This window comes from Cyprinodon tularosa, unplaced genomic scaffold (genome assembly GCF_016077235.1).
Source record: "Cyprinodon tularosa strain WSP-4 unplaced genomic scaffold, ASM1607723v1 ctg311, whole genome shotgun sequence".
Lineage (NCBI taxonomy): Eukaryota > Metazoa > Chordata > Actinopteri > Cyprinodontiformes > Cyprinodontidae > Cyprinodon > Cyprinodon tularosa.
In genome coordinates, this window is record NW_024039021.1 from 492,673 (window position 1) to 504,883 (window position 12,211).

The window sequence follows — 12,211 nt, forward strand, 5'->3', positions numbered from 1 at the left end:
CCTCTTGTGTTGTGGCATAGAATAACATAGCGCAGACCATGCTTTAATATTAAGTCTTACCCTGAATATTCTCCACATAGCAGTAGACGTCATAGAGCTCATCATGCCCTACCAGTCCGTAGTTCCGTACTCCCGGCATGCCATCCATGTCTCCAAAGCAGCCCTCCCTTGGCATCTGAATGGGATATCTGTTGGCAAAGGTCATACATCATTAGAGCAGCAGCTGCATGACGAAACTGCTTGTTTGGGTGCTTGTCAACACACTGAAAAGCCCAGAAGTGTTAGAGATCTAACAAGAGCCTCTCAGCTCTCGGTTTCCTGATGTAGATGCAAAGAGCGTATCAAATGGAGGACGCGTGAGTGCAGCACTCTGACCCCCATCCACCAGATTATACTGAACACATTCCCTGCTACTCTTCTCCAGATGCCAGTTCAGGGTAGCAGCTCATACAGGAAAGAGTTGAAGGGTTTTCCATACTCATTAAAACACTGCAGGGCTTTTCCACTCGAAGCACAGGATTTGAAAGCACAGAAGGACCACTCCATCTCAGGTCCTGACCTGACAGATTCGTCTGAGAGCCATCCTGCATCACACTGCTCGTATCCGCTGTGATAGGCGGCGAGGAGCTGCTCAGGGGAGGCGATTTCAGCCCCGATGTCCTCACACGCTGATTTGGCACGCTCAAAGGTAAAGGCGTACCGGCTGGATGCATCACGGTAATGAAACACCACACCTGTCACACAGAGTGAGAGCTTTGTTGGGTTAAGGATGAGCAAAGCATTTTCTGATGGAAATCCCTTATGTGGATGAACAAATAGTTTTTTTTTTTTTTCCACAGCTGCTGATAGAAAAATAACACTTGAACTTCCAAAACAGTGTCATTTACTATAATACATTTATACCTTTGTACCGGTTCTACTTTATGCCACTACTAAACACCAACTGGAAATAATACCAGTCATCAAAAATCGCTGAATTATAGATTAGTTGAATCGTAATTAGTTTCTGAATCGTATTTAAATCTTCATAATTTCTTGCAATTCATAATATATATATATATATATATATATATATATATATATATATATATATATATATATATATATATATATATATATATATATATATATATATATATATATAATATTTATATGTGCATATATACTAACATACACTGTTAGGGACCACTTTTAAAGGAAAAGTCAGGTCAGCAAGGAATAATCAATGCGTCATTATCTATACCTCAAACTAATATGTTTGCAGTGATTTAATGAATTTTGCGTTAATCAGTAAAAATGTTACTAATAATTTTCGTTGCGATCACTGAGTCTGGGACCAGCAATTTTTGCCCAGATATAGTAATACCTCCTGATATCTTCCAGCAGTGATGTCACTGTCCGGTAAGCCTAGCGCCATTGTCCCATCTTTACAAACAAAGTCAATGGGAACTACTAGACACCCCTGAAATCAACAAAAGTTATTTAAGAGGACTTCACCATTGAAAATCAAAAGAACTATAGTGAAACTGACAATACCCACATGCATGGCGGTTGGATGTTGTAATACATCAGGTAAAAGTGAAAAAAATATTTGTTATTTCCACCACTGGTTCACTGAATGTGTAATATTTGGCACTGAGTGAATGCAAATGCTATCTTGGTAATACAAAGGGTATTTGCATATTTGCTGCGATGGGTGTAAAGGGGTTAATATGACTACTTTTACATTTTAATTAAAGAAATTAGATGCACCAATTAGATGCACCAATATGCATCTAATTATCAGATAAAATAAAACATAAAGCATGAAATTATTATGTATCACACTCAACAGAGTTGCTGATTATTTATCAGCCATTGTGGCCAGAAAACATTTAAAAAAGTGGATCTAAAATGCAGATTGTAGCTAGCTTAACTTGGCTGTAAACATTTTGCTCTCAATGACCAACCAGAGGACAGAAAATGCTGACATGGGGGGTCTCGCTAGCTGGCCCCCTGGGGCAAATCTGAAATCTGATTGGTTGAAGAACACGTTCCACACTAGTATTGTTATCTCACAGGCACCTGCTTCGTCAAGAAGGCCCCAGACCTGCTAAAGCATAAAACGTGACGATTCTAACCTGGATTAAAAAGCAGGTTAGAAATATAACGTAAATATAGTTTTTAAGTCTACTTTTTTCTATGAAACTTATTATCAGACAGCTTGAATTACGTTTTTACTTTGTATGGCGTGTGCCTCTGATTTCTGTGATTTTGGTAGAATACATGTTATTAGATGCAGTGTGGATTCAGGGAATATATATACATTAATTAATTAATTAATTAAGGGTAACATATGTAGCATTTTAATAAAATTTTAATGACATTGATGTAATTAATTATAATTTTTTTATTCAGAAACACCACACGGTAAAAATAATCCTACACCATATAAACAGATATTTTAGGCAGGGTTTTCAAGGCAACATAAATCATAACTTTTAAATATCAAACTGCTGAAACTAAAAGAAAATAAAAATCTCTCTATTTCTCACCCTTGACCTTGACATGGACCACTTCATCAGCGTCCTCCAGCCCCTGCTGCACCTCGCAGCGATAGAAGCCGCTGTCGTTCTTTCTCAGGCTCTCCAACCGCAGGGTGAGGTCTGCAGGGGAGTAGGCGTAGTTAAGCAGCGAGGCTCTTTCTTTGTAGGCCTCGCTGACTCTGACCTTATCGCCCCGGGCCACCAGGATCTCCTTCTCTTCTCCGTCACTGAGAACGCTCCATTTGACCCGGGGCACAGACAACACGGCGTAGCGCCCGTTAGTGGAAGGGGACGGCGGCGGGTGGGCTAACGACACCAGGCAGGGCAAGGTGAGTGAACCCCCCAACACGGCGCTCACGGGTGGAGAGCTGGGGATGGTGATCTGGAGAAGCTTGGAATCATCTGAGGAGTGGACATTTTTTATTTGTTAATTTTTCTTTTTTTCCTTACCTTAAAAAATAACCAAACAGAAAGTATTAAAAACTTCTCATCTTTTTGAAAATATGCAAGACGGTACGAGAGTCTTTGAAAAATTCTTAGGCCTAGAACACCTGAGACCCAGAGAAGAAAAGATTTTTATTCCTTTAGGAGCGAAAAAAGGGATGGTCTGTCAGCCATTGTCATAAATGTTAACTGATTCTAATCCTGAAAGAGAAATCATTTTCAACAGCACACCTGGGTCTGTCAAAAAAGCTTTTCCTATTTAACCATTAAGGGACGACCTTCACAACACAAACCTCAACAAACACACCATGGGCTTCTATTATCTCAGACTCAATGGGTTTAATAATATCACAGGAGCAAGATGCAGGACATAAAGCTGACAGGAAGAGTAAAGAAGTGTGTACCTGACTCATGGTGGGGAGTCGAGGACGAGGGCGGGACGAGGAGACAGAGGAGAAACAGCAGCATGTGTGAAGAGATATTCAGACTGGAAGAAATGGAGACAAAGAGCTTTTACAAGAAAATCACATCATTCTTGGGCTACTGAATCTGAATAAAACCTCTATAAACCTTCAAGCAACAATAGTACAAACAGAAACATTGAAATTTCCCTGATTATGTTGAAAAGTAAAAATTTTGCAGACAGCATTTCTTACAACCATTTTTTGCCAACGTTCTACCCATGTGCCGATTTTAATAAATGAGGGAAAATTCACATTTATTATGTATTCACAGCCTTGTACACTTCAGGTTTAAAGTTGAAAATTTCCAATACATTATTGAAATGATAGAAAATAACTAGGGCTGCACGATATTGGGATTTTGGCCGATATCCGATATGCCGATATTTTAAAACTCATGTAGCCGATAACCGATATCGATACTGATGTTAAAGCTGGACAAAAATAAGTAGTCATTGAAAATAGCAGTTTTATTATCCATTTCTGACAAAATAATATACTCAAATATATAATATATCAGCATATGAAGATATTGTGATATTTTAATGTATCAATATTTCTTCCCTCATCTTTAGAAGTTTTTAAGTCTGTAAAAAAGAAGTTTTTGAGGAAGAAGAAGTAGTATTTTTTTTTTTTAGACTGTAGAAACTCAGAAGCTGATCAAATATCGGGTTAGATATCGGTGGGGTGGCCGATGTCCGATATTCAGTTTTAAGGCCGATACAGGCCGATACCGATAGGGGGCCGATTATATCGTGCATCCCTAAAAATAACTTCCAATGCTCAGCCTCCAACCTTCATGGCGGCTTCACAACATCAAAACTAGAACTCCTGAGCTTGATGACCCACTGAATCTAAATGGACTTCTGCATTTCACGCTGCACGTTTCTCTTAGCATGATGCTTTATTTTAATTCTGCTTTTGACTATCAGAGCTATGAATCTGAAATGGAGGACTAAGTTCCATTCCAGGTTTATTAACAGCTTAAAGCACAGACACAATCATCTAACCAGCTGCTGTCCTCCATCTGCAAACCAACAGCTTAGCTGCTTGTACAGATAATCTCTATGATCTATATCTAACATAGGTGAGGTTTGCAACATAGATGGTTAATTGGCCCTGCTCTTTTTCTATTATGACAGACTGAACCACCGCTACAATTTTTTTTAAAGCCTTTGCAGATACCAACTATTATGACATCTACCCAATTTCTAATATTTGCTGCAGTTTCTTTGGACCGATAAAAATAACAGAATGTTACAGAGATCCCAAAAATAAACAAAAAGAAAGATTTAGTAACAAATCACAGAGAAGCAGCAATGCATGCACTTCATGCAACCTCTCAGCATTCAATAGTACATAGTTGACTATTGAATCGGTCAATGCATGTTGGTATCGCCTGATACCAATAAGAGAGAAAAAAAAATTAAAATATCTGCCAAAATGTCAGATGTATTTTCTATCTCTGGTCTGGAGGAGGCCCTGTCTACATCCTTCCATAATTTAAAAGCAAGATACCACTGAGTTCCTTTAAATCAAGACTAAAAACACATTTGTTTAGGATTGCCTTCGACTGTTAAAGTTAAACAGTTCAACTAAAACATATTTTCTTTAGTCCAACTGTTTTTAATATTCTTTTTTGTTTCTGCATTTTTTATTTTATTTTATATATTTTTTTATTTTTTCCTACTTGCTTTGATTCTGTTTTATCTTCCTGTGTTTTAATCATGTAAAGCACTTTGCATTGTCTTTGTACTGAATTGTGCTATACAAATAAATTTGCCTTGCCTTACCCCATTTGGACTCTGGTCCACTGTTGGTGGGGGGCAATCCATGACACACAAGAGAAAAGCTGAAATTGAAAATAAATTATAACTCTAAAAAAACAAAACAAAACAAAAAAATAGTCAAGCTATTACAAAAAGGCAAAAAGAATAGTGTTTCTGATGGAAACCAGTGAGCAGAAATGAAGAAAATTTGAAAATCAGTTTATATTTTAGCTTTTAGTAGCAAGTAAAAGTGATGCTGAATACTTGCAGCCTCAATAAGACTAATTAATATTTTTTTTTGCATATATAAGACTGATAATACCCTGTACAGGATTATAACAGGCTTAAGTTTTTGTCTTTTTTCTTTAAATGAGCTAGGATGGTTGGGTTGGTGGGGTGAGAGAATGTATCATGTCTAAAGCAGCCCCATGGGAAAATGTGTGTGTTTGTGTTTCTGTGTGTTTGCTGAAACACCATCCGGACTGAGACAAGCCAAAGGCCTGTCTGTGTGTCCTTGGAGCTTTCTAGCTGCTGTGAGTCAGACTTCGGAGGCTGAGGGGTGTGAGTTGAATTCTGATTTCTCAAAAACTTCCAGGAAGGTCAGAAGGAAGCTTAGCAGCCATTTTTACCCCATTAACATCCGATTTACAGATTAGGTTTACATCAGATATCCATCATATCCCAGAGAAAGTTTGTTTTTTAGTTACGTAACTGATATTCAAATATTGTAACCAAGGACCTACTAAAATGCTGTACGTAAATTCACAACTGCCTTAAATCAAATGTACTGATCTTTTGTGTGCATGTGAAAGCAAACTTTATTTCAGAGAATCATAGAAAAGATCTGTTTATGTCAGATTTAGTTAAATCATATTTATAAGCTGTAGCATGGGGCCGAATACGGTGGGTACATTTTTCACTCTTTGTTTCATCCATTTGCTAAAATCAATAAAATGTCAATAAATGTACACACAACACCCGATCTGGACAAAAACAAAACAGAAATGTAGAGTAAAAAAAATTTAATAAAAAAGAAAAACTGAAATATCACACTGTCATAAGTTTTTTTGCCTTTTGTAACTGCTTATTGATGTGCAATTATATGAGTAAAAATGATGGCGCTATTTTGATATGTTGGCTTTTGTTTTGCTTTTTATTCATCTTGCTCGATGTCCTTATAAAGCTGAAAGTTATTTTGAGTAAAAGGCAAAAACCCAATTGTTTAGAACTGCCTTTGACTGCTGAGGTTAAGCTGTTAACTGAGGTATTATTAGTTTAACCTCTCAAAACCCACCAGGTCGCCGGCGACCCATTTTAAAGTTTTTACAAATAATAACTCAGAATGCATGAAAATTACACTGGTAAAATATTTACAAATATAGACACGTTAGACATTGTTGGAAAGCTTAGAATCTCCACAATTCAACCACCTGGATCATTTTATGGATATAGTGAGCACCACAGCACAATTAACACAGATATAGCAGCATGTCAAAATGTACCATGAAAAAGCAGCCACAACAAGCAAGCATGTCTTTATAACTGCTGTTCAAAAAACCTATTATTTTCGAGAATAAAAAAAAACAACTTTCAGTCATGTTTGACCTGATGCAGCTCGGGTGTTTTACTCACCCAATTTCCATGCATATATTCAGAAACTAGAAGGTGTTAGCTTTCAAATAATATATCACACATTAGTTTGGGCTTACAGTTCCTCAGTTATTTGCTTTTCCATTTAGGTATGCAAAATAGGTGAGAATTTCCCAAAATGAGGTGGATATTAAGAGGTTTAGGTTTTACTCATGTTTCTGTATTTATTGCTTTTATTCTGATTTTATTTTTCTTATATTTCATTGTCTAACACATGCAAGTACTAACCTGACTCCGCCAGATGGATTTGCTCCGCATATCCATCTGGAAACCTTCGGTTGAAGTAATTTTGGGAAGGGGTGAAAATACTGGTTAGCTGATTGGCCTATGTTGGTGATAGACAGGCCAAATAAACCAATCAGATCAACGAAGCATATGACGTACTAACAGAGCAACGACTAAAACACAACCACAAGCCAGGCTACTCTTGCCGAAACCAGTCGGGAGAAGAGCAAAGACATCTTCTCCTCTGAGAAAAGCCTCCAGAGCAGTGTTTTGTTCTTCTTTCAGTGAAGAAATACTCTATTTTAGTTATTTTAGTTTCAGATTTTTATTCCTAATTCCGATAAAACTTGCTCGATAGCCACGCTAACGCTAGTTTCATGGACTGAAGCCACCATGTTCTTTAGACTGAACTGTCGCACTTCTCATTGCGTCACACCTCAACCCGCCTCAAAGCCAACCCTGATTGGACGTTCGTTTGGTGAACGGCTCCAAATTTTCTTCAACGGAGAGTCTTCAGACTGATTAGCGAGTGAAATCTTGAAAGCTCGCAAGATCAGGATGGTCTCACGAGGCTATGCAAGTACAGCACTTTGAATTGTACAGGAACTGAATTCTGCTATACAACATCAGCTTCAAATATCAGCCCCGAAATTCGGCACCACATATTGGGGATTGGTTAAACATAATCGGCTGATCTCTTCTATAATTTTTCAAAGATGTGTTGAAATAATCTCTCTACTTGCAACTTTATTATGAACAAGATCAACAGTATAAAAACACAAAAACATGAGGGGGTAAATGCAAGAAAATGGGGGAACTAAATCTCATTATTTTTCGGTCCTTTGGTACAATGATAGTCACGGACTGAGCCCAGTTACCGTCAGCACATTTCCATAAAGCTTGGAGGCCTCATAGACACAGACAGTGGTGAGAAGCGGACAAAGAGCGGGATTTCCCCACCAAAAGATGCATCCAGGCAACATCTCAAAGACAAAGCGAGGCATCACAGAGCGGCTGAATAGTAAATGACTTCACCTTGAGGTAAACGAGGTTAAGGCCAAGAGAGGATGTTTGACTACTCACTCTGCAAGACAGGGTCACTTGAGGCAGCAAAGGAGGCGGAGGGAAAGAAAGGAGTGATCTACATTCCTAAAGAATTGCACCAGCTGCACCAGAAAGGGTTTCGCTCTTTCTCACTTTTGAACAGTTAGTGATAATAAGGCTGATGCTCCTGCAGGTAGTTTATGCAATGCTGGAGAAAAGTTTATTCTTTTAACCAGCCACACCGAACAGGAATATCTGACTTGAAATGTATTAGTTTGACAGAATATCATCAGGAGCTATTCTGATAATAATCACCAATTAAAGATTATATTTTCTCAGCAAGGAACTTGTAAAAAATATGTACATAAAATGTACAAAGTGTACAAGTGGGCAAGTCAAAAGTACACATAAAATACATAGATGTATTTTATGTGTATGAAGAATGGTTCATTAGCATTTATTCAAGTATTTTAATTGTAAAAGTAGCATTCTCATTTGCAGTCAGTGTTGGGCACGTTACTTTGAAAAAGTAATTAGTTATAGTTACTAGTTACTTCTCCCAAAAAGTAACTGAGTTACTAACTGAGTTACTCCACAATAAAAGTAACTAGTTACTAGTAAAAGTAACTATTGCGTTACTTTTGCGTTTCTCGCCCCCGTAAACCTCACCACCCAGCCCCCACCTTCTCGCCGTGTGTTTCCAAAGCCAGCTGAATAGAGCGGACGACAAAGACAAGAACCTGCAGAGAGTTTTGCATTTATTGCAACTCAACATAAATGACATCAGGGGGAACGCGATGTGAAGTTTTATAACAGGACATTCAGATCTGGTGAGTATATGAAATTAATAACTGGGGATGTCTAATTCTGAAATCCTGTGTGTTTGGGTTGTTATAGATACTGCAACATCTATCTATCTATCTATCTATCTATCTATCTATCTATCTATCTATCTATCTATCTATCTATCTATCTATCTATCTAGATGTATACTCTGTGTGTGACATAAAATATGGATCTCCATCCCTGCCACAAAGGCCATCAAATAATGTTTAAAATAAAAAATACAGTAGGTTGAGAAGGCAGAGCATCCATCCATCCATCCATCCATCCATCCATCCATCCATCCATCCATCCATCCATCCATCCAGATTTCTCCCTTTCTCCATATAGGCTATCATTTCTGGCTGTTGTCAGGTTCATTTGATCGTTCACGCTCTCCATACTTCTCCTGTGGCGCGAGCACAGAGCGACTGTTGCGCGCCTTTAGCGAGCATGCGCGTTTCCTGTCGCTTGCGCGGTGACTCGTGCCGCCTGCGCTGTGTGGAGATGCAGAGGAAACCGTTATGTGATGGGGAAACGCAGCTCTACGTAACACCGGTATTTCCATGTGGAAAACGCTGTTTTGCTGCTGGAGTCATCCTCACTCTCCATCTCTCTGTGTGTGCTGTACGTTAACACCCGCCAGCAGAAACACCCACCTATTCAACTGACAGACGGAATCTCGTCCTCCCCTCTCTCATGACAAGGCGCGCACCTCTGGATGACCTAAAATAAATCTTTAATATCTCTTAAACAAAAGTAGCACAAACAATATTTTTTTCTGCACAAATCTGCACTAACGTTGCACTAACCATTCAGTCTATTTGCAGAGTTTTTTGACGTGGGTGGGGTGTCAGCTTCACGCAGCTGCGCACGAGTCCTATCATGAAAAAAGGTTCATTGCGCGACCTAAGTAACGCGCAGTAACGGGGTGCCTGCAATGGTAACTGCGTTATAGTTACAGTCAAAGTAATTAGTTAGATTACTCGTTACTAAAACAAGGTAACGGCGTTAGTAACGCCGTTACTTTCAACGCCGTTAGTCCCATCACTGTTTGTAGTTACATGTAAAAACATTTATCCTTCTTATTGTTCTAAATCACCAAACACAAGACATCTTTCAGACGTTGATTTTTAGGATAAATCTGATCTGTCTGTCATAGTTTGAAGTTAGTCCAGAAATAGTTGTTAAAAAATTGGGCTGTGTTTGGTCAGTCTGATTTTGTCACAGTTTAGTCAAATAGCAGATGTTGAAAAAAATGTTGAAAATGTTTTATTTCTTTTTTTATATTTTCAAAGATCTGAAAATTACGGCTTTTCACTTTTTAATAATCGTCCTTAAGACGCAAATCATGCCGTCGTTTCAACCAATTTTTGCTTTGTGGGATTTTGTCATGTTGCAATTTAACCTTTTCATGACGTTCTTAATTCTTTTTTTATTATTGTTATTTTCTGGGTGCTTTTTTGGTTTTCTTTCCTGGTTGTGTTTTTTTTTTAATATTTTTTAAGTTGTTTGTAATTGCTTTGAGTTTGCTATATATATTATTGTTGTTCTGATTTAACCAAATTACTCTGATCTGTTCTTTTTAGTTTCCCATTTTTTGTCTTCTTTTCTCAGTGTATTTTGGTTTATTCTCTTATTTTAGTTTCAGATTTTTATTCCTATTTTGGTTAGCAGATATTAGGTGTCATGATCTGGCCTGTTTGCTCTGCCTTAATTAGTCATTCCTTTCACCTGTCGTTTTTCCCTCCCTGCCTCAATTATAATTTATTCCCCTCACCTGTGTCCTCTAGTTAAAATCAGTTCTGCCTGAGCATTCAGTGCCAGATCATTACTTGTCTTTCTGTTAGCCTGTCTGTTAGTTTTGTTCCTTGGTTCGTGTCCTGGATCTTAGCAGCCAGTGGAAAGAGGGTTTTTGTGTTTGTCTCGTCTCCTGATCGTCCACTGTTCCTCCCCACGGAGTCGTCTGGGTTTTTGGCTCTATTTGTGGGGAGGTTCAGTTTTTATCAAAGTAAGCCTGGCTCCAGGGAGGAGACCAGTTTAAAGTCCTGCTTCAAGTTCCGGTTCCTACGTCCTGTCTCGGCTACCCTCTTCCACTGTGCCTGCCTGTCTGCACCTGATCCTGTCTGCTCCTGTGCGTGACCACCTGGTCATGCTTCTGGTCCCAGTCAGACTCTAAACCCTCCTGGAAGCCTGTGGATGCCTGGAAGTCTGGATCCTGCCACCTGTCTCTGTTCCTGCCTGATCTGGATCCTGCTTGTTTCTGTCTGTTCTGGATCCCTGACCAGGATCAGCTTACAGCATCACCTCTGGGACTGCAGCACTGGGGACACTCGTGGTCTGGACTGTTAAACCAGAGTGTCTGAGATTGGGTGGTGCCCCGTCCCCCCGCCTGCAGTGTCCGCGAGCCACAGCTCCGCTTTTGTTTTGTTTTATTTATTTAATAAACATTTTGAACTTTCCTACTGACTGTCTCGCCTTGAATACTAGGTCCATCTGTCCTCGGTTCATGACATTAGGTCCCTTTGTGTTGAATAGTCCACCCCCTCCCTTCCCATTCTGCAACAGCTGTTCCACATCCTCTTTTATTAGCACACATGGTCCATATGTTAACTCCCAGCTATCACCTCAGTATTTAAGCATCCAGGATTCATTGTTCATTGCTGGATTCTTATGCTCACTTCACTTTCATTTTTTTGTTCTTTGTCTGTCTGTTTTCCATATCAAACCTTTTCTTTGCCTTTTCCACCTGTTCTACACCATAAGATCCCAAGAAAATGAAAAAAAAAAAAAAAACTCATGTAATATTAGTACTTACTGTTTCTGTCCTAAAATTAGCTATGGGCTAAGCTTTTACTGTGACAAATTAGGTTCTCTTATTCATCCCTTTAACATAAAAACTCATGGCTCAGAGCTCATCTGCTTAACGGTTACCTTTCTAGACAGAGCCATCTGTGGAGCTAGTTTACCATCATCTCAGTGCTTCTATGTTGCTTTTTTGCACCTGCTTCTGTCCTCTTAAACTCCAAAGTCGCCCTGGCAGAAAGCTGCTCATACTGAGCATGGTTCCGCTGGATGTTTCTTCTTATTGAAAGGGAGTTTTTTTTCTCTCCACTATTCCTGCATGCATGCATGATCAGTGTGAGGGATTGCCCTTGAGTCAAGGACACAATTCAAGTAGGTGTATACTGTCGCTAGATGCTCATTCAGGAGAATAAATCCTGCAAAGTCACTATGTCGATGCATTTAGCTGGGTTTACTCAGAAACCTT

General features: G+C 38.9%; 1 protein-coding gene across 2 annotated transcripts in view; it reads right to left on the bottom strand.

Annotated features, from left to right (window-relative positions):
- Positions 1-12,211, bottom strand: part of bcan (brevican) — a 36,279-nt gene that overhangs the window by 17,464 nt on the left and 6,604 nt on the right. For both annotated transcript variants that reach the window (XM_038292403.1, XM_038292402.1), the window contains exons 2-5: positions 3,374-3,456; positions 2,535-2,927; positions 560-734; positions 61-188 (exon numbers count right to left, since the gene is read on the bottom strand). In XM_038292403.1, coding sequence (XP_038148331.1) covers positions 61-188; positions 560-734; positions 2,535-2,927; positions 3,374-3,456 — 779 coding nt within the window. The remainder of the gene's footprint in view (positions 1-60; positions 189-559; positions 735-2,534; positions 2,928-3,373; positions 3,457-12,211) is intronic.